This window comes from Peromyscus leucopus, chromosome 16_21, assembly GCF_004664715.2.
Source record: "Peromyscus leucopus breed LL Stock chromosome 16_21, UCI_PerLeu_2.1, whole genome shotgun sequence".
NCBI classification, from domain to species: Eukaryota; Metazoa; Chordata; class Mammalia; order Rodentia; family Cricetidae; genus Peromyscus; species Peromyscus leucopus.
This window is the reverse complement of record NC_051084.1, coordinates 78,495,401-78,518,315: the sequence shown is the minus strand read 5'-3', so window position 1 is coordinate 78,518,315 and position 22,915 is coordinate 78,495,401. Positions and strand designations below refer to the sequence as shown.

Genomic DNA, 22,915 nt, shown 5'->3' with positions numbered 1-22,915 from the left:
CTCGCAGGCCCGCCTCGGCGACGTCGCCGCGGGGGGCGGGGCTCACGCAGGCACGCTCGGCGCAGGGCATTGTGGGGAGGGCGGCCGGTGCTTGCCGCAGCTGCCATCTTAGGGACTCCGGGGCCGGGCCTGCTAGGCCTTTCCGGCGGCGGGCGGCCGTGTGCGCGGCGGGTGCGCTCAGGGGCGAGGCGGCGGGGGGATCCGTGGGCGGGGAGGCCCGAGCTTCCCGGCGGCGGCGGGCGGCCTGCGGCGGGCGGCGGGTGACCGGCGGCGGGCGCCGCGCGGCGCGAGGATGGGCCGGTCGCGGAGCCGGAGCTCGTCCCGCTCCAAGCACGCCAAGAGCTCCAAGCACAACAAGAAGCGCAGCCGCTCGCGCTCGCGCTCGCGCGACAAGGAGCGGGTGCGGAAGCGCTCCAAGTCCCGGGAGAGCAAACGGAACCGGCGGCGGGAGTCGCGCTCGCGCTCGCGCTCCACCAACGCGGCGGCGTCCCGGCGCGAGCGGGAGCGCGCCTCGTCCCCGCCCGACCGCATCGACATCTTCGGGCGCACGGTGAGCAAGCGCAGCAGCCTGGACGAGAAGCAGAAGCGGGAGGAGGAGGAGAAGAAGGCGGAGTTCGAGCGGCAGCGAAAAATGTGAGCGCGCGGGGAGAGGGGGCAGGGGGGGAGGAGGGAACCGGGGCGGGGGGGAGCTCGGCTCGGCGCGCGCGCGCGCGGTCGGCCGGCGGCGCGGGGACGCGCGCGCGTGGGGGGGGCGGGAGAAGCGGTGTCGCGGGGAAGCGGGGCGGGAAGAGAAGCCCGCGGGGCGGGAGCGCCGGCCCGGAAGTCGGAGCGGAGGGCGCGAGGCGGGAGGGTTGGCGGGGCCGCGCATCGCCGGGGCCCCGAGGCGTTGGAGCGGAGGGCACCTGAGTGTGTGTGTGTGTGTGTGTGTGAGTGTGTGGGTTCGGTCCTCCGCCTCCGTGACCGAGTCGTAGGAAGACGGACGGACGCACCGACCTTCCCGCCAACACCCCGGTCGCCGCGGTCCCCTCTCCTCTCCTCTTTTTGTTTTGTCCTGGCCCCAGCCCCTCTGAGTTCAGCGTGCTTGAGCCTGCTCTTCTTCCCCCGCCTCGATGTTGGGCTCTTCCAGGCTCAGCGTTCTCCGGGCCGAATCTTCACGCAGCGTGGAGTCGGTTACCGTCGGGGGACCCTGACTTGAAATCGGGCCGGGGTCATGTGGTTTTGGAGGCAGGCGTCTTTCGATGTAAAAAAAAGGCAGGTGTGGGTCATCCAGCCAGGGTGAACGTTCTGCCCGTCGTGTGTACTTTTTAAAAGGTGTGCCCACCCCCCAACCACGTGGAACAATAGTGCTGAGCATACGCGCGTGTGCTCCGAGTTTAGCCAGCCGTCTTTTCAGAGTTCTTCGTGAAGACTGGAGGCATGTGTTAGGAAGCAGGAGCTTCAGGTAGTTTTTGTATGCGGGCTTCTGTCGGGGTTTCTGTTTTCTGCGTTTGAGTTCGTGTTAGTTAGGCAGAGTTTTCCAGAAGCGGTCCTCGGGAGGTAATGCTGTAGGTGGAACTGCCTTGGGCTCTCAGCTTGTTTCTCAGTAGGCCTTGGCCACGTGGAATCCTGTTAGGGTGTGGAACCAGCAGGTAGCCTTGAAGATGTAGGTAGGACATAGGAAAGTTGCCCGGGACAATTGAGGTAACTCTCCATGTGAAAGCAAAGGAAGCTTGATATGCTAATTAAAATCATTAGTGCTCTCCACGTGGGCAACACAGGGTGAAATGATGGGTTGAGAGCAGGCAAAATGCCATTGGCATTTGAAAAGGGACAGGGCTGGCAGCCACCTTATATTAAATTCTGTGTATATTAGACAGTCCTCTAGTGTGTTCTAACGTCTTGCAGAGAGTACACCGAACATAGGTGCTGAGCCTTGGAGTGAGGGAAGTAGTTGGTCTGTTTACATGTGCCTGTTAGCTTGTTTATTGAGCCTTTAATACGTGCCAGGAGCTGTGGTAGGTGCTGCTGATAGAAAGATGATGGATTGGCTCCTTCTGAGATCTCAGACACATGATAGGTAATCATATAGTAGTGTATCACCAGGAGTGGTGGAGGGTAGGAGATGGTAAGGCAGTCAGGCTCCATATAGGGTGTATGTGGACCAAAGGAGTAAGCTGTCTTCCTGAATCCCTGAGAGAACAGAATGGAAAGGAGTCTTAAAGTAAATTCACGGTGGTGTTGGCTCTAGGAGTGACTAGAGAGGTGACAGGCTGGGGATTGTAGATGGGCTCCTGTATGCATATGATTTAGTTCATTTAGGATCAGGAAGTTCTGAGAAGGGAAGTGCAATGGCACCCTTTGAAAGACCACTTATTGTTGAAAAGGATGCTTTGTAGGATGGACACTAAGCAGTAGATAGGTCAGGAGAGGGCGTGGGAGAGGAACTGATAGCAGCCGTGTCCGGGTGCACACAACTGAGTAGGCCATAGGAAAGGCGGCGTTGGCTGTTGTGTCTGTAGTACCATCACTACAACGTGGCACTCCTAGGTCTGGCTGTGTATAACTCAGCTCAGCTCACTAAGGTTGGTGGTAGGGCTTCACTGTGCCTCTAAAACCTGGGGAATGGAAAGAATGCCCTGGGGACTGTGTAAAGAGAAAAGAGCAGTTGGTTCCAGGGCTTGAACAAAACCCCAGGGAATGTGTATTTGCAGTAAAAGCCCAGGGTGGGAACAAGATGCTACTAAAGTACATGGGTGTGTAGTGTGTTTTCACAGTCTAGGGTTAGGTGAGTGCAGACATGGTGAAGCAGGAATCTCTGTTGGGTTTAGCCAGTTAAGTCTCTGATAATTGAGACCCATTGCTTTACTCTTTAAAAATCTGAGGCCTTAAGTCATCTATGCATGTGAAATGGAGGTCCATTTTATTGTGAAGATTGGAGATGCTATCAAGTACATAGTGTTTGGCCATAGAGTGTGTCAGTAAATGTTACTGAGTATAACTTAACATGCTTCCAGGCACAGCCTGCTGAATAACTTAGAAAGGAATCTGGTAATTATTTTAATTCATTATAGTAATTCAAAAATGATGATAAGGTAGGCCTTTACATTTATTCACATTTTTAAAGAGCTAATTTACATGACTCCAAATTGAGTCAGATCTCCTTGTGCTTGGGTCCCAGCCATGTCATGTGATTCCTCATCCCTGAATTGTACCAATATTAACACTCCTTAGGTATTCTTTTAAGTTGTATTAACTGCTGAAAAAAAAAAAAACAGGTAGCTGGAACAACCTGTAGCAAGTCCTATCATTGGCCTAGTAACTTCCTCCAGGCAGTGGCATCTGAGAGTTTATATCTCATTGTTACCTGCATTACAAATCAGGAGCCTAAGAGTATCCAATATGAATTGGAATTCATATAAGTGATTCGTAGAAAAATAAATAGAGCTCATATTGAGGGTAAAGAGCTTCATGACTGAATTTGCTCTGCAGAGCTGTGTATCCCTGGAGCTTTAAGACAGTGGTGGAGCGAGTGCAGACCTGCAGTTGCTGAGAGTGTGCTCTCTGCCTCACTGTGGCACTGGTTCTGTCCCCCCCTAGCCTCACCTTTGTCCTGGAGAAACTGCAGAGTAGCAGGAGGTTTAAGGCCTTTAGCCTCAGGGTCTGTCAAAGGGTCATTCCTTCACTGTAGCCTTCATTGTGGCCCAGTGTTTAGCACTTGATTAGGTATAGAGTAATTAGTGTTGACTAGTAATTACTAAGCAATTCCTAGAAGTTACAAGAAGTGAGTCCCTTGTTTTAAGGATGGATGTTTTAAAATATGGCATCAGCTTTGTATAGCAAGCTGTGTCCTCACTGCCCAGTACTGTGCCCTCCCTGGTTTGTTTAACCAGTTACGTGGGCTCAGCAGAGAAAATGAGACAAGCGAGATACTGTTTTTAATGGAAGGGTTGGCCATGGTGTTGTTACTGGTTTCCTGTTAACTTTGTCCATCAGGGAAGATGTACTGGTTCTTAAATCAGTTGTCTATGTGCCTGTTGGTTTTCTGAATTGTATGTGGAAAGGGGACAAGATGATATGGTTAGGCCTTAAGGTTTTTGTCACAGATTGTAGAAACAGATTAAAAAATTGTCCCTGGATCCTGAAGATACCTTTTTAATGGTATTGAGAATAACAACCAAAATGATGTTCCTGTAAGGCTTGTAATAGTACAGCCATGTGCCCAGACCCTCCTGCCCCTCACTTAGGACGCATAAATAAGGCTGTTGGAGGCCTCTGGGCTGCCCTGCTGCTTCTCCAGGAACAGAGGAGATGGCACGGGGCAGGCGGGGTCTCTGCCTCCGCTGTGCCTGGGACTTTGGACTGTAAACCCTGAGCTGCAGTTAGACAGACTTGGTCCTTAATTCAGCAGCTTACTCCCGTCATCTTCCACTGGGGTGCAGACTGCCAGAGCGGACAGTGGAGGCTGGTTTCTCTTTGCCTGTATAAGTAGAAAGCTGCATTGGTTTGGCTCATTTCCCCTCACTTGTCTGAGTCTGTGGGTGACACTGCTGTTGCCATATTTTTTGGCTCGACTGCCTGACCCAAAAGTCCATTCTGAATACTGAGTCTCTTTCACTTTACCAGATACCTCAGGTGAGAGCTCTGCTGCTGACTGATGAGCTTTCCTAGGGTCTTTACTTATTTCCCTCCCTTTCTACTCACAGGAAGTCTCATTATCTCTTTTGTACTTAATACTCTGTTCCGCCTGACACTGATAATTAAGAGTTAAGTTTTTGAAGATGTAAATGCTGAGTTTCTTGGGTGTTGTTGTATCTGATTTTTTCTAAAAAAAAAAAAAAAAAAAAAAAAAAAGCTGAAAATTTCCCTTTGGGTGGATAGAAAACCATTCTGTATATAATTGCCATTGACTGGAGCTATCTGTTCAGTGTTGTCATGTTCATGGTAGGTAGTTCATCACTTTGGAGGTATCTGCTGTGTCTTACTAAGTGGCTGTTGACAAAGGCCTACTCTTTATTTGATGGGAATTTGGAAAGAAAGGGATGTGTTGAGTCTTAAGCTCTCATATACTGTTGGAACATTGTAGTTGGGAAGGAAGTATTAAAGATGCAGACAAGTCCTCACAGCATTGGAAATAGCTAGAACCTTGAGAAAAACCAAATTCACTGTCCTGTCTTTTGCCGTTTTGGTAGAAAGAGGTCAAGGATAGGTGTAGAAACAGAAGCAAAGGATTGAGCTGAAAGCCCTTGGGTGGGAATTGAGTTGAAATGTCTTAGAGTGCTTAAAGGTCACACCAAACTAGAAGGTCTTGACTAAGCAAATCAGTTGATTGACCATCTCATACATGTGCATGTCAAATAGATTCTAAAGATAAAAGTTGCAAGTTTTGTTAATTTGATAGTTTGGGAGGAAGTATTAATAAATTGGCCTCTTTGGATTTAAATACATCATTAAGAACCTTTGAATTTATTCATTCTGCAGAAAATAATGCTTGTCCTGCTGCTAGGTAGAAACGTAATATGAGTGAAATGTACATCGATAGTTTCTAGTACCAATATTTAAAGACCAGTGTAGTCTATCCAAAATACTGTCATTTAACATTTAACCAAATAACATTTTAGGTTTTCCCTCCTGCCAACTTGAAAATAGATGTATGAGACCAGTGACTGTCATTGCTGTAAAATGTGCAAGGTTTTTGTGGTAGTAGCACTTTTTTTAAAAAAAGATTTATTTATTATGTATAAAGAAGAGGGCACCAGATCTCATTACAGATGGTTGTGAGCCACCATGCAGGTACTGGGAATTGAACTCAGGACCTCTGGAAGAGTAGTCAATGCTCTTAACTTCTGAGCCATCTCCAGCCCTCTGTGGTAGCACTTTGATAAATGTTCTTAGACAAAATTTTGTTTCCAGTCAACAAGCTAATTGTGTCAATGAGATTAAAATGAGAACAGTAATGTGCTTCGTTCAGCCTTGATAATACAATATAGTTTTAACGGAGGGAAAGGGGGAGCTGGAGAGATGGCTCAGCAGTTAAGGGCACTGGCTGTCCTCCAGTGGACCCAGGTTCAATTCCCAGTACCCACATGACTGCTCACAACTGTCTGTAACTCCAAGATCTGGCACACCTTTGCACAGACATACATGCAGACAAAACACCAATGCACATAAAATAGAAATAAATTATTAAAAAAATAAAAGAAGGAAAAGGCACAACAGGATAAGTTCAGAACCCAGAGTAAAGCCACCAGTGCCGTTGTCTGTTCTTTACTTGAGGGGGAGGAGGTGAATGCACTTGTGCACCTCGGCCTTGGGCCGCGTGACTAAGTGCTCACCAACTGGATGACAGAGGTAGACTCCTGTTCATATTGACAGTTCCTAAAGAAACCTAGTGAGTTAGGTTCTTGTTACACACCAGCTGTGTGTGTTGAGAGTGCATGTGCCCCCCTTAAGATTTATTTCATATTCATTTGAATTTCTGTATTATTATCCTGACTGCTGTTCTTTGCTGAATGTGAAGTGAGAATACGCTATAAAATTATTAACGGATATAAGGAATCATACTCACTAAGTAGGCTTAAAATTAATTTTAGTTCTTAGGTTAAAATGTTGTCTTTTCTGCTTTTATTTGCTAGTCGGCAGCAGGAAATAGAAGAAAAACTCATTGAGGAAGAAACAGCACGAAGAGTGGAAGAGTTGGTAGCAAAGAGGGTCGAAGAAGAATTGGAGAAAAGGAAGGATGAGATTGAGCGAGAAGTCCTCCGCAGGGTGGAAGAGGCCAAGCGCATCATGGAAAAGCAGTTGCTCGAAGAACTCGAGCGACAGAGACAAGCTGAGCTTGCAGCACAAAAAGCCAGAGAGGTAACGCTCGGTCGTTTGGAAAGTAGAGACAGTCCATGGCAAAACTTTCAGTGTGGGTGTGCCTCCTGCTCAGTCCAGAACGGGATGGAATGCGACTGCCTAGTCCTTTCTCATCCAAACATACGTGGCTGCGAAAGATAATTGTTTTAGCCAGAAGTGCTGACTGGTACTTAAAAGTTACTTTCTTAAAACTTATTCAAGGATATTTTTTTTTTTGATCTAACGGAACTGGCTTACGTATTTGAGAAGTGTTTGAAACTTTTGCCATGGCTGCAGGACTACATTCTTTTTTGGGAGGGTAGGGGGAAGCCAGGGAGTGGAAGAGGGAAAGGCTAAAATCCACCCGCGGTTGCATCTTCTCTCCTGTTACCTCTCTCTGTTACCTAGACTGTGAGAGGCTTTGCCTTCAGTCAGATAAAAGAGCAGGGCCTGACTTGAGTGGCAGCACCTGCTTTTGATACATAGGTTTTCTCGCTCTTCTTCTTTTCCTTCTGTTCTCCCTCATCCCCTCCCTAAATCCTTTCAACACAGTGGACTAATTCTAGCATTTTGATTATAAGGCCCTCCATTTTCGTAATGTGTTTCAAGGAATCTTTTAAGGAGAAAAATGTCCAGATTGTTCATCCTTATTTTTCTTTATCTTTTTTTTTTAAAGTACCTACTAACAACTCCTTTTTTTCTCTAGAGAGTTATGAAGGAACAGGTTGTCCTTGTCTGGAGTCAAGCTAAACACATGATTTGTTTTATCAGCAGCTGGAGCAGAAGTTGAAAATGTCTTTCTGTGAGACAGTAATTTGCTACTGAAGCTTTATGGCTTGTTTGCACTGATTACTCCAGGATCGTAAAGTGTGGCCAAAGTCACAGAAACACTCAAGGCAAACTGCTGCACAGCACTGAGTGTCCATCCACAGTTTGATAATGAACAAATGAATCCCATTGTGTGACACAGGAAATCTGTAGTTACATTTTCTTGAACATAAATTTCTAACTATTCGGCTTCAATCATGACTTGCTGTCATTCCTCATCCTGGCGTTACTGTGGACAAGTTGACGTTGTGTTAAGTCTGCTTTCTAGTGAGCTTTGCTTGTACAGTGCACTCCCCTTGTCCTGTCCTAACGACATAGGCCATCTGTTGGTAGTTGGTTCACAGACTAAAATTCAGTGTATGGTATTTTTATTTATATCAGTGCCTTTAATAATGGAGATATTTTGGAGTAATTGTGCTATCTTGTAGCGAGTTATTAATCATAGCAAGATTTTTTTCTCTTCATTTGCTTTTTGTTTCATATTAACATTTTTTTTTTAACACGGACACAATCCTCTGACAGTCTTTCCAAATACTAAAATCATTTGAGTATGTGTGCTGTGATCTGAACACTGCCCAAACCCATCAAGCAATCTTCATATAGTTTGCATTATAAACTTCATTAAATTCTCCAAGAAAAAAATGACAGAACTTTATTTCCTGACTGTGCATCCCCCGGATTCCTGAATTTCAGTGCAGATTGTAGATGACAATATAAGCTGCCTTTAGTGATTGTCAACATCTGATGTTAAGTCCATGCCCCATGGAAGCAGTCCTTAGTATGGATTACCATTTGTATTTTTCACTAACAGTAAATGTATTTTTCTTATTAATTGTTTGCCTTAGGAATGATGAATTACATTTTTTGTTCCTTCTTACCATAAACATCTGCATTCCTCAGCTCAGCCTTCCTTGTATGTTGTTTCTTTATAAATGGTTGAGCTGCTGATGCAGGTATTGCCAAGCTAACAGTACAAATCATTTTAAAGAGGAAGCTGGCGCGTATGGCAGCCGAGGAGCACACTCTGCAGGACACTGGACAAGACAGTAAATACTCAACTTTTAATGCTGATTAAAGGAGTATAGGTAAAGAATACGTAGGTATCCGTAATTGGTGAGACAAATATTCACTTTATTTATATTTTATATATATATTTAATTTGGTAAATACTATCCAGTTTTGTAGTTGTCCTTGTTGATTTGTGTGATATTAAAGTATTAGTAATAATTGCCAGGAGACTATTAGGGAGGGTTTAGTCGGTTGCTGTTTTGGACTGGGAGGGATGATTTAAATCTAGTGTTAGAAACCAATTTTTTAGTGGCTGCACAGTTTATCATTTGTCAGACAGAAAGGTAGCTGTACAGCTGCCCTGTAAGTCAGATCCAACAGAGTTGAGAGGAAGATTAGTAAATATTTGCTGGTAGAGCTAAACACTTTATTTTCCTAACGTCGTAACATGTCCTCCCCTTTAGGAGGAAGAGCGAGCAAAGCGTGAGGAGCTGGAGCGGATATTAGAAGAAAATAACCGGAAAATCGCAGAAGCACAGGCCAAACTGGTGAGTGCTGTGTATTTGGGAGGCATCATGCAGGGTCTTCCAGATTGTGTGGATTTGTGCTGAGTAATTGGACTTTGAGGAGATTCTCAAGGCTCCTTCAAGGACCTTGAGGTTGAGGTAAAAGTGGTAGAATTATAAAATTTTCAGTGGTTTAAAACATTTCCTAGGGGAGGTATACTTTGTCCTGTGTGCTGTGTCTTTAGTCTTGACCGTACTCACATTTCTTAGGCCTGGAAACAACACCAGGGAAAAGGCAGCACACCCAACTTTTTCAGATAGTTGACACAGCAGCACCCCGTTCCTAGACAGAAGGAAGACTCTACATTTGAGCAGTCTCCCGATCCCTCCCCCACTAGCACCATAGATCTATAACCTAGGCTGGCCTTGAATTCCTGATCCTCCTGCCTCTACTTTCTCTATGCTGGAATTGCAGGTGTACTCCATGGCAACTCACACATTTTATCTCTTATTTCTAACTCATAATCTAAATAGAAGTACGGAGACTAAACTAATTATATCATAGAGCTGAAAAGGTATCGGTCAATTAAAAATATAACCAGCCAATATAAGGAGAGACTATGACTATGAGTAGTTCAAAACCCCAAGACAGTAACCCATGCGTGTAGACATAACCGGGAGAGATTCTAAGACAGTCTGATGTGATTGCAGTAGCAGTATCAAGACCAAGAAAAGTATTTGCTGCTAAGACTTGCTGTTTAGGGCGAAGAGCAAGTTGTGTCACTTAGTTCCTCCTTAAAAACTGACTACTCAGAAGAACGCAAAGGTAGTTGGTCTTAGAGCATGGGTGGGTTAAGTGTGTGTCCCACTGCAGGGAGAAGAAAGACAATCTAATTCAGGTTCGGAGGACTGAACTTGGAAAGGTAAATACAGTTTGTGATAGACAAACATTTCAGAAGAGAGTATGATTGTGAACTAGGTCTATGAGGACACGGTAAAAGGATCGGATGGATGGGTGACTGCGTCAGGTTTGACTTGTGGGTGCCTAGATACTCCTCACGTAGGTGTGGCTCCACCCATATCAGTTACTAGTTTACCCATAGGAAGAATACAGTTTTCTCTTTTTGTGGGGGTGGGAGGCGGAAAGATGGTGATCACAATATAGAGGAACATTTCTCAAGCAGTGGTTAATGGCCAGCTTTTGTTTTTTATCCTGTTTCCTCACACCTCTACTTTGTAAAATGCTATTACACGAATTATAAGAAAATGAAGTCAGTTTTTTGTAAGCCCTCTAGTGCTTTGTTTTTTTTTTTAAAAAAGCCTGGATATGTGTTTCCCATTTGTGGTCACTGCAGTAAAGTTGGGATTTTAAGAAATGGCTGGTGTTGAAGAAAATGTTGTTGGTGGAAAGTGGAATGTCCTTTATGAGGGAGCCAGAAGATTAATTGTATATGCAGACGATGGCTCTTTTGATGATGTTGTTCCTGTCCCTTGCTCTTTGGTTTATTGCTGCTCTTCAGTCAAATTAAGGACTAGTACAAGGGAAAGAGAAGCGATAGTAGATTGTAGACACCACAGTTTGCCCAGGTGCTGTGGTGCTTGCCTGGCTGGACCAGCAGTTGTATGTGCTGGATATTGTAATGAATATGTTTGTTTATAAGCTGTAGAAAACAAGAAATAGGAAACATTCTACTTGAGGAATGGCCAAAGGTAACCATGCACCAAAATCTGTGTTGACAAAAGTCATGTGTAAAGTAGATAAAGAATTATATTCTTGTAAATAATTTAAAGTATTTATTGTAGGGATGTGGATGATTCCAAAAAACGTTAATAATACAGGAATGTTGAAGTGGTGTGGATGTTAGGGGTATAATTGACCTAATTGTGAATGAGTGGGAACAAAGGCCTTCTAAGAGATGGCTCTTTGAATTAGGCCTCAGATAGAAGGCACATGAGAGTATGAAGAAATGAAATGGCCAAGGCCTTGAGGTGAGTTAGGGAACGGAGTGCATGTGGAATGAAGCCTCTGGGGCCCTGGGGAAATAATAGTGGTGAGCCAACCTGGTGTATGGCAAGAAGGATGTGTTCGAGAGCAAAGACAGGCCAGGAGAGGAGATGCCCTGAGGACATGGTGTGCCTGCTCCTTACAGTTCTCAAAGAATAACAACAGAAAGTTGATAAATACCAACTTCTGGATAAGAGCCCCGAGCCATACGGAATTATCGACATATGGCATGATAAATAGCTACTGTAATATAATGGAGAATGGGTCCTAACATCTGTAGAAATTATTTTTCCCTCCCTTTGAGGTCCAGTTCCAGTTAGTTTTCCATTCTTCAGGAAGTCCCTGTGTTGAGAAAGACAGTGTGATGAAAGCACTCCCGTGGGGTCCTGCGGAGTCAGACGGGAGCAGCGAGTTCAGAAACTGCTTAACTGTCTGCATGGACCCCGTGCCTTACATTCTGCTTTTGCAGATGTATTTTATGCAGTCGACTCACGTGAAGCTCCATCTGCATGGAGTACTTTCTCTACAGTCACTTAAGAGTGACAGCTGTCCAGCCAGGGGAGTTTTTTGCAAACCAAGAACTTCTGAACAGGAGACATGATGAACAAAATAGCCAGATAAAGACTGTTGTCCATTAGAGATGGACATTTACTCACCTTATAGTCAGTATGTTAAAAATAGTGATCTTCAGTTAGTATTTCCAAGTATAACTTTACACCTTTCTTCAGTTTATACGTGGTTTGTAAGGGATGATGCGTTCCGTTTTTGTGGCCATGTAAAGAAAGCTAGCAGAGAAAGTGCACTGAAGTTGTCCTTTGGTTAACTCACTTGCGAGGATAACAGCTGATAAAGAGCTGCATGGGGACTGAAAGGAATACGCTAGATTTGGTCAGAGTGTGTGAAGGTCACTGTCGACTCTGTGCATGGCTCTTGCTCATATCTGATCCAAATGATGTGTCAAGATAAGTTTCTCTGTATGATCAAACAGCTAACACATACATATTTGATTGTAAAATCACATAAGCCACATGTGGCCTGGCTTCATTGAGAAGATACACTCCTAGTTTTTAAACTTGAATTGACAACCAAGTGCCTTAAAATAGTTGAAGAATTACTAATGCAGAATTTTAGTTTCTCTTTGTTGTGTTTGTGATGTGTATGCACATGTGCTGGCCTATGTGTGCACACACATGGGGGAGCCCCAAGTTGCTGTCAGTGTTTTCCCTCAGTCACTTTAACTCTTTTTTTCTTTTTCTTTTTCTTTCTTTTTTTTTTTTTTTTTTTGAGATGTGGTTTCACTGAACCCGGAGCTTAGCATTTCAGCAGACTGACTGGCCAAAACTCTTGGGATCCACCTGTCTCCACCCTCACTCTGAGTTCACAAGTTGCAGGTGCATGCATTCCAACAGGACCCACTTTTACATGGATGCTAGAGATCTGGACTGCATTCCTAATGCTGCCAGCCAGTACCTTACTTACCACACTGAGCCCAGCCCATTTACTTTTTTTAAAGAAGCACTTAATTTTTGAGGGTGTTTTCTCCAGGTTTTGTATGCTGTGCCTTTGAAAATGTTAGGTATTGTGCAGAAGTATATGAATCATGACAAGGAAGCAGAATTTTGTGTTTCAATTTTGGTCATTTTGAGTTGGGTCTGGGCTTTGTAGTCCAGGCTTCCTTAGTACTCCTGGTAACCCTTCTACTCTACCTCCCAGATGTAGTGTTACAGGCATGTTGCCACCAGTAGAGTTTAGATACTGCTGCGGAGGGATGTGTTCTGACTAGTTACCAGTAAAAAGCACAGCCTCCATCTATGTCCTGCCTAGTGTCCATGCAGTGTAGAGATTCACCTGAACCATCTCTAGATCACTGGAACCAGGAGTCATTACTAGGAGGAGGATGGGTTTTGAGTAGGTGGGTGTTGAAGGTGTGAAGTCGGTGCAAAGTGCAAGTTAACAGACACGTCTAATACTGAAATAGGTCGCCACTTACGTGTGAGTTTTATCGCTGACAGCTTAAAAATGCCCTGTGTGAAAGTTAAAAGATGCATACTTAAGTACAAATTAGTGGACAGTTTGCAGTGAAGAGATAGTTCTGAAGAGAGTGCTGAGGAAGCTGTGGGGTCTTGTTGTTTTTAGTACACTTGTGTAGTAGACTGGGCAGTTCACTCCCCTTGCCCCCAGTTCCTAGAATTTTTGGATGTTGCTTATATGGTGAAAAAAGTGAGGAGTGCTCTTTTGCAGGTATGATTGAGTTGTCTTGAGAAGGAGACTTTAATCTCATTTATCTCTTGTGTGTCATCACATGTGTCCTTTTAAGAGTAAGATAGGGGGAGATTTTTCTTAACTTCATAACATAAATCAGAGAAGCTCAAGTAAGAACAGAGCAGAATGAGATTTCAAAATGTTTGTTTCCCCAGGCATGGGGGTGTACATCTTTAATCCTAGCACGGGTGGAGGCTGGCCTGGTGTACATAGCACATTCCAGGACAGCCAGAACTGGGTATTAGAGAGACCTTGTCTCAAAGGAAAGATTGATTGTGGTCAGAAGATGCACTCCACAGAGGCACCTGAAGCCAGCAGTATTCAAGGGAGCCGAGCCCTGCTGCTGCGCTGAGTTCAGACTTAGGCTCCAGAATAAAGTTTTGCTTTGAGCTTCCTTTGTGATCATGGGTTTGGAATTGGGCAGAAAGTGGAAGATGTTGAGGCACGTGATAGAAAATACATTGTTAAATACATAATTAAAACTGCAGGAATGTGGATTATTTTCAGGTGCTTCTTTAGCATTCAGAAGCACATTAAAACATGCCATTTGAATGTGTAGGGAAGATGATTCATAGCTAACCAAGTTCTGCCCTGCATCTGTGTGAAAGGTAGGACTCAGGGATTCTAAATCAAGTGTAGGACTTCTCAGTCTCTGTAATGAAACAGCAAAGAGGCTGAAGAATAAAATCAATTTAAAAGGAGCTAGCATACTTGGTTATTTAGATTGCAGAAGATAATCACAGAAGGGCCTGGAAGAGTTGGCTTGGTGGTTAAGAGCCCTTGCATTTGCAGAGATCTAGGTTCAGTTCCGGGCAGCTTCCAGTTCCCCGTCACTGCAATCCTAGGAGATCCCTCTCTGAGCTCTGGGTACCAAATACTTACAGCGCACATAAATTCGTGCTAACCAAACATTCATAGACATAAAACTATTGCATTTTGCAAAGACACAGGAGAACTTGATCTAAAATGAAGGTGTGGCATCTAGACAGCTTTTTGCATGTAACACACAGGTCCCTGGCTGTCTCAGCATTGCTCAGGAATGAAGATTGTCTAGAAAAGGTGATGGTGGCGAGGGTCCCAGTATGGTGATTTACGTTGGAGACTATTGTTTGAATGCCTCTTTTCAGTGAAGCACTGTTCAGATTGGCTCTGGTCTTGACAGGTAGAAACTCTTAAGAAGTACTTAACGCCTTGAGGGCTCCCGCTTTGTACCACTTGTGAAAGGCTTGAGGTTGAGTCCATCTTATTCTCTCATAGTAAATGCTACCATGCTGTGCAGTGTATCCTTTGCTATTATGTAGTTGGGGCCACTCACTAGATGACCAGCATCTTGAATTGAGAAGTAAAATCCTTTTCTACGTGTACCCAGTCTTCATTGTCCTGCAGGAAGGGACTAAGACATTCATAGTCTGAGGGAGGCCTGGACTGAAAAGGAAGATGAGCAGAGATTTGATGATACTGGCCTTAAAGTCAGTGTTGTGTCCACAAGCCAGCCCTGGCAGCTCTGGAGTGGAACAGTCTCTCTCTTGCCAAAGGCTCTAGACTTTCCAGCAGTCTTGATTTTGCCCAGGTGGTGCTGACTGAAGACCTGCCTTCACAGTATACTTCTTTAAACATACAGTCTGCGATAGGTTTTTTTTTCCCCTTTCAAAAATTTTCTTTATAGTAGGCACATGAAATTACAGTTGGAAAGAACCCAGGGCACCTTTTAAGGAGTGAGTATATATAGGTTAAAATGTTCCAGTACTTAGAATAGGTAATAGTGCTGTAATACACATCTCAGGAGGTGACACCAGATGTGTAAGTAATTGAATGTGAAGTGACTAGGAAATCAGCACGAGGGATGGGATTCCTGTGAGGGAGGGGTTGGTTGTTCCTTGTATGTTAGGGAAGAAAACACGGATTTGTGACCTTAGGTTACTGTATTTGGGGAAACGGTGTAAAAAGCAGATGTTTGTCTATTGCTCGATGCTGACATTGCAGAGAGTGGCTTGAGCAGAAACAAAGCATGAGAAGATGGGCTTATGTCCAAAAGTAGCAGTTAGACGCTTGGGAGGGTTGATGAGCTTGCTGAGGGGGCACAGAGGGAGCAAGAAGTAGGATTGCACCAGGGAACCAGTGCCTGGGGGCTCTAGGCACTGAAGGAAACTGCAGCCATTCAGAGGGAAATGAATGAACAATACTCACAAAAATGTCCCTCCAAGAGAAAGAATTTGGGGCATAGAAGATAAAAAGGCTCATTCATGTGAGTGTGTGTGTGTGTGTGTGTGTGTGTAGTAGAGTTTTTTTCTTTTTAAATGTGAAATTGTATCTTTTAATCTTTATTTAGATTTGTTCATCTTTTGTATGCATGTGTCTGTGTGTACATGTGTGCTTGGTGTCTGGAGTCAGAAGAGGGTTTTTAGATTCCCTCCCCAGAACTGACTTACATTTATAAAGGGTTGAGAACCACCATGTGGGTGCTGGGAATCAAACCTGGTCCTCTACAAGAGTAACAAGCAAGTGCTCTTAACTGCTGAGCCATTTCTCCAGCCCTTAATTTGAAATTTTAGAACATAAAATCAAAAGGAAACCCTGAAGCTGTGAGACAGTGTTCCTTAAATCCCACACCTAACCCTCAAAATATCCTCAAGTACCTAAAATTGAAGTTTGAAAATGATTTAGGAGTTTATAAATAATTAAAATTGAGAAGAAAAGGTAGTAAAAGCAATGGACATAAAATTCTCTTTAGGTGATAATAAGTGTTACTCTGATAGATTTGGTACATGTTTTCCTCAGGAAGATAAAGTTAGCATAACTGGGATGCTTGTGTCTTCTTACCCTGTATGCAGGCTGGCTTTGAGCTTGCAATTCTGTAGTTTTACCTCAGCTTCCTAAATACTGGGATTACAAGTATCTGTCACCCAATACTCACCTGTGCTTTTTGCTTTGTCTTTTTTTTCCTTTAAGTTTTGTACATGAACACAAGAGAAAAGTATAATAAAGTTTGACCAACACATTGAATTTAAAACATCTTTAGTTTGTATGTTTTTGAGGCAGGGTCTAGTAGCTGAGGATGACCTTGCATTCATGATTCTCTTGTCTACCTCATAAGTGCTAGGTGTGCCCTACTGTGCATGGCACTAATTACTTTTAAGACATTTCCTCCTTGTCAAAAATAAGGTCTGCATTAGTATATACCTTCCAGGAAGGAAAATAAATTAAGTCATTAGAATTACAGGTGGTGGCAGAGCCAGTCAAAGCTTTGTGCCTTAGAGGGCTTAAAGTGGAGTCCACATCTGAGCAGTGGCGTGGCATCTGTCGTTGCTGTTCTCCATTTCCCCTGTCCTTTCAGTTGCTGCCGTAAAGTGTTTTCTTCCTCTCGATTGTTAGCTTTCAGACAAGAAGGAGAATGCTAATTATGTTGCAGTGGGCTCTGGTAAACTAGATGGAGCAGCCAGGCCCTACACTGAGAAAGACCTTGTGGTTTTCTGATTCCTTTTCACCAGCCACTCTAGGCATGAGATGCTGAGTTCTAGACATAATAATGGCCAGAAGCAGTGGTCTTAATGACCTCACTGCAGTAGACACTAATCTTGTTGGCCTCTCAGGTGTCCACACAATAACCCTTATGGATAAGGTGACCGTGGTGCTTTTCTCTTCCCCGTGCAGATACTCCAGTTCTCATTACATGGGGCACAAGAAAAGGAGGGGACAAGTGGCCTCAACTGGGGAGGGACGTCAGGGCTTAGGAAAGTACCTAGTAAGTAAGGGATTGGCATGGCACCAGGTTCAGATACACTAGATGACAAACGACTTCATCACTGGGGAGCCTGGGTATTAAAAGTGAGAGGTCACTGAAGTTTGTGTTTGAGGATTCCACTTGTGAAGAAGTGTGAAGCGAGCTGCACTAGCATAAAGAACAGATATGGATGCATGGGTAGGGCCTTTGCCTGTTTGGCTTATGTGCTGATTCACTGAAAAGTGAAAGCTTGTCACTGTCTGCTTCTGGCACTAGAGGTTAATCCCGTTACTAGGTTAGAGCAGAGACAGGGCAGCCCTTGTAGTGCAGCAGGTCCTAAGTGCGGCTTATATATATATATACTGTGGGTGAGCTGCAGCTGAGACTTGAGCTCAGTACAGCATTTGACGCAGACTTTTGCTCCTGGATTTAAAGTCTTGTTTTGTTTGGTTATTAAGCAGAGCTAATTTCCTGTCTTACCTCATTTGTCTGCTTCCCATCCTCCACCTTCAAAGGAGACAATTTGGTTATGGTTTTGTTTTTCCAGAGTTCTTGAGTTGCATGTTCAAGCATATATAAATATGTTGTATTTCTGTTCTCCCCTGATCACACAGAAGTAAGACCCTCTGCTTACTATTTGCTAGTTTGCCTTTCCACTCAATATATATTGAAGAGTTCTGCTTCAGAATGTACTGGCCCTTTTTTTTCTTTCTCTGGATATTGTTTTTTTTTTTGGGGGGGGGGGAGTGGAGCACACATGGAAGCCAGAGGTGTAGACACTGGGTGTAGGTAATTCTTTCCTATCATTTTGAGACAAGGTCACTTGGTAAATCTGGTGCTAACTATTTCAGATAGTCTGTGACTGCCCAGTGAGCTTCAGAGATCTTTTGGCTCCTCTTCACGGCGCCCGCCAGATGTGGGCCAGTCACTGAAGCCAGCTTTTTAGAGGCATGTTGGTGATCTGAGCTCCGACCCTGTGTTTGCCCAGCAAGCACATTGTCCCAGAGCCTCCTCCTCAGCTGCTTGTTGTTGTTGTGTGAGAGTATTTAATGCACGTCTGCACCACATAGGTTGAGTGCTCAAGGAGAACAGAAGACTTATAGGTGGTTGTGAGTCACCATGCAGGTGCTGGGAATTGAACCTGGGTCCTCTGAAAAGTAGCCACTGCTCTAAACTAAGCCACCTCTCCAGCCACCTGTATTGTTTTACAGATCTTTATAGACTCTTTAGCCTTCATCACTTCCTTTTCCAAACTGTTACAGTAAATAGCCCTGTAGAACTATGACTCTGGGAGTCCAGGAAGATGGCTTAGTCAAACAAGAGCTTGCTATGTAAGTGTGAAGACCTGAATGTCATCTGAAGCACGTGTGTTCTGTAGCACAAGCTTGTAATCCCAGCCAGGGTAGGTGGGGTAAGGAGTGTCCTTGGGTCTGTTGGCTAGCCCAGGCACAGTGAGAGGCAGTTCCAAAAGCAAGGTGAAGAAGCAGTTGAGGAGAGGATCATGGCTTACCTGGCTTGTACATACAGTAATTATACATTTTGCATGTTTACAGTTGTATTTATAAAGGAAATTCCAGAAACTGAAATTGTTGAGTAAATTTATTATAAAGGTAGTTTTGATGAATTAAGCTGCTCTTCAGTAAGTATCTGAGTCAGACATTAATGGTATTGAAAAATTATATCTGACTTTAATGACTTTTCATGTATGGGAGGCTGTCCTTTTGACTCTCACTCAGAAGATCCCAGTGGTTTACTGGGGTCAAGTTAGGGGTAGGATAAGGTTTCCCAAGTGTGCGTGCACTTTGGTTCAGTATCTAGTGCTGGCACCCCAGCTCCGTGATTTGATGTAGGTAGTTGGCATAAAGTGTTTTTTGTCTGTTTGGTTTTTTTGTTTGTTTTTGAGATAGGGTTTCTCTTTGTAGCCCTGGCTGCCCTGAGAGACTCATTTTGGTAGACCAGGCTGGCCTCAAACTTAAGGATCCACCTGCCTCTGCCTCACTAATGCTGGGATTAAAGGCGTGTGCTACTGCCACATGGCTGGCTTATGGTTTTAAAGGTGATGTGTGTGTGTGTGTGTGTGTGTGTGTGTGTGTGTGTGTGTGTGTGTGTGTGTGTGTATGTGTGTGTGTATGCACGAGTGTACACAGGCTTGTACACATGTAAAGGTCAAGTTAACATGGGATGTCCTCTCAATCTCTTGACTTCACTCAGTGAACCAGGAGCTCACCAATTTTCACCTATTCAAGCTAGGCAGCTTGCAGCAGCGATTGCCTCCACACCTGCTTGGCATTTATGTGTGGCTTCAGATGATCTGAATTGCAGTCCTTATCAAGGGGTTTTAATCCGTGGAGCCTCTCACCAGCCCCGGGCACATCATTCTTTCTGTGTGGTGATCATTAGTAAAGCTAGAGGAGATGGCAGTTTGAATGAATTTCTTGTGTAGGTAGGATTTTAGTGACAGTCTCACTGCTTGCAGGGCACAGTCATTTTGGAAGTTCAGCTGGAATTTTCTTTTTCCGTAGAAATAATGGAAATTTGAAGGCAAAGGTGTCTTAGTACAGTGTACAGTGGGAAACAGTCGACCAGTTTAGGTGCACATGAAGTGTGTAACCTTTACCAGGTGTGGTGACAGCAGACTTGAAAATATTCCAAAAGCTGAAGAGAGAATAAAAGACCAGACAGCGTGGTTGTGAGCAGCTGATGGACTGTTTCAGGGGGAGAATAGGGCGGGACAGAGCTTAGGAGTGCTCCCAGCAGATTACCTGAATTTGAGGTCAGGCTTTGCTATGGTATGAGACTCTCGAGTAAATAGAAGGAAAAAAAAAATGGCCAGAAGATGGCTCAGTGGGTAAAGGTGCTTGCCTCAAGACTGCTGACCTGAGTTTTTCCATCTCCAGAACCGACATGATGGAAAGAAAAAACTGACTCCTTTAAGTTGTCTTCCGGCTTCTACAATCATGCTGTGGTGTTCCTCCATTCACTAAATAAATAATACATGATTTTTAAGATTAGAAAACGGAACAAAAGAACTTGGCCCTTAGAAAGGATGTACTTATTTTCAGAAAGGGGAGAATAATTTACATCTAAAACCTGTAGATTTGGGGTGCTGTTGGATCTCATTAGTGCATTTTTACCAGGCTGCTGCAGAGGTTGCTTAGAAAGAAGACAGAGAATGGGTGGCCATCAGTGCTCTGGAGTTTACCTGGCCCACTGCCAGGGTGCTACTCAGTTCCTTCCACTTTCCTCTTGGAGCCGGGCTTGCAGGGCTCTGTCTGTGCCACCACCTATCTGCCTTCCTGTCCCGAGAGTTTCTGTCCATTTGACACCCACATGACATAATTTCACATTTTGTGTCCTGTAACATTAATAATAGTCCATTACCTTTCTCTTCTTTGCCAAAGGCCTCCAGCCTAGCCACATTGCATTTTATTTTAAAAAACAATGAAAGGAGACCAGAGACAGGATGATGGGTAGAGTGTTAACTGTTTGTGAATATGTGGAAGAGGATGTTAGAGACAGGAGGAAACAAAGTTGTATTCAAAAAACTGGGGTATCACTGGATTTATTGTTGATTACCATCTTAAAAAGGTTTAACTAAAATAAGGCAGAAACAGTGACTTCAAATGTAACGTTGAATGGAGGGCAACTCTTAGGACAAAGTCGGAGCACACATGGGAGACATGGAAGGGTTAAAGCAGCCTCTCTTACTCCTGACACTGGAGGTTGAGGGCGGATGGTTCTCTGCTGTCATGCATTGTCCTGTCTTCTACCCTCTGGGTGCTATTCCCATTCTCATGTCCAGAGTCATCAGCTAATTGATGACTGATGTCCTTTAGGAGAAGGGCAAAGATGACCCGTGAGAATTGAGGTGGTGAAAGTGGCCTTTGGGGAGTTAGGAGGAAAGTCCTGGTGAAGGAGTTGTGAGAATAGCTTTACTTTTCGTGGTACCAAGGGCTGTCTCTTCTGGAGAGGAAGTTAGTTGCTTAAGATTGAAGGTGTTAAAGGCACCTCAGGCCTTCACACTGTAGCTGATGTGAATTTAGATAGCATTTTATAATCAGTTAGGTCAAAACATTTGCTACTTTTTTTCTCTCCAAGAAATTGGGTCTTAGAAAAATTCATTTTTAATTATCTGAGACAGGGTTTCTCTGTATCCCTGGTTATCCTGGTACTCACTCTGTAGACCAGGCTCACCTTGAACTCAGAGGTCCACCTGCCTTTGCCTCCTGAGTACTGGGATCACAGACGTGCGCCACTACACCCGGGTAAATTCTGGGTTACTTATTGAGTATACAGTATAGAGGCACAGTGGGAATGTTTAACTGCAAGGCTTGTGTATGTCTAGTTATAAATATAGTAATTGGGTAGAGGAGATACTCTGGGACTAAGTCTGTGTCTTTGCTGTAGATAACTGAAGTCCATAAAATTCATTTTTTTCATAAACTTGAAATAGAGAAAATATGTAGGGATAATTATAAATAGAGTCCTTTTCCCAATTATTTTTTCCTCTCCTGATATCTGTATGTTTTGTAGATTATTACTTGGTAGCCAAAGATCCTGAGAGCAGTGGATAATGACGGATCTCATTCTTACTTGACTTTCAGGCTGAAGAACAGTTGAGAATTGTTGAAGAACAAAGAAAGATTCATGAGGAAAGGATGAAACTAGAACAAGAGCGACAGCGTCAACAAAAAGAAGAACAAAAAATTATCCTGGGCAAGGGGAAGTCCAGGCCAAAGCTGTCCTTCTCATTAAAGACCCAGGATTGAATGGCAAACTGAACTTTTTACAAAGAAAAATGAAAAACTTTGTATTGTAGCTTCATGTTGAAGTGGTTTTTTGTTTTTGTTTGTTTTTTTCTTTTTTTTTTTTTAATTTGGAAAATCTGGAAAGTTAGCTTGTTCTAATAGGGGCTATGCTCTGCAATCCCTTTATTTTCCCCCTTCCTTTTCCTCCATGACATCGAATCCTTATCAGATCATTGCTGTCTTCTAGAAGTGGTGTATTTTTCACCTTTGGGATTCTGTACTGTTTGGTGGTCTGCTAAGAGCAGGTCACTTGGTGACTAGCTGGTCTGGTAAGGTGTTCACTGACCACTGTTTACTACGTCATAATGCTGGTTCTGCTGACTTTTTGTTTTTTTATACATTTATAAAAAAAGAAAAAGTTGGTGATTGCATTACAAAATTCCCAGGGTTTGCTGGCCTGTGTGTGGTGTGTTGTCACAGCAGTGTCCTTGTGGCACTGCGGCCCTTGGTGTTCCCGAGAACAGGTAAGGATAACAGGTGGTCGCCTGCTACAGAAGCACCTGCAGTGCAGTATTGTCTCTGTTGGACTTTTGTTTCTTTATTGACGAAATCAAACCAGCATTCCCCACTGTAAATAAATGATTTTGCTGAATAAAGTAAAGTCTTAAATTCATATGTTTAAGCAATTTTTTTTTTAAAGTTCTGTTAAATCTGAAGTGTGGTTTACTTTTAGAAACCTTAGAACTGTACTAGATTTCCTCCGGTTTATATTTTCACAGGGTTTCTATGTACATTAACTCTACTTGTGAATTAGTACTACTAGCTATTTTTACAGACACTACTTTATGCTGATAAGAGTTAAAACATCAAGTATTATCTTTGAAAAAATTCTAAACCTGTGCCTCTGTTATAGAAAATAAGGATTATTGCCACAAATTATACTTACTAAACACTAGAAAGTATGTTTTTAAAATTTATGGAATATTAAGTCACTTTCAGAGAGGGTGGACCATCAGATAGA

The 22,915-nt window shown here is 43.7% G+C and overlaps 1 protein-coding gene across 1 annotated transcript; it reads left to right on the top strand.

Annotated features, from left to right (window-relative positions):
• Nucleotides 1-69: 69 nt before the first annotated feature.
• Nucleotides 70-22,567, top strand: Arglu1 (arginine and glutamate rich 1). Its single transcript, XM_028872314.1, has 4 exons — nt 70-633; nt 6,612-6,837; nt 9,117-9,200; nt 21,751-22,567. Exons 1-4 carry the CDS (start codon nt 293-295, stop codon nt 21,913-21,915), a joined length of 816 nt encoding a protein of 271 aa, XP_028728147.1. The 5' UTR covers nt 70-292; the 3' UTR covers nt 21,916-22,567.
• Nucleotides 22,568-22,915: the final 348 nt, after the last annotated feature.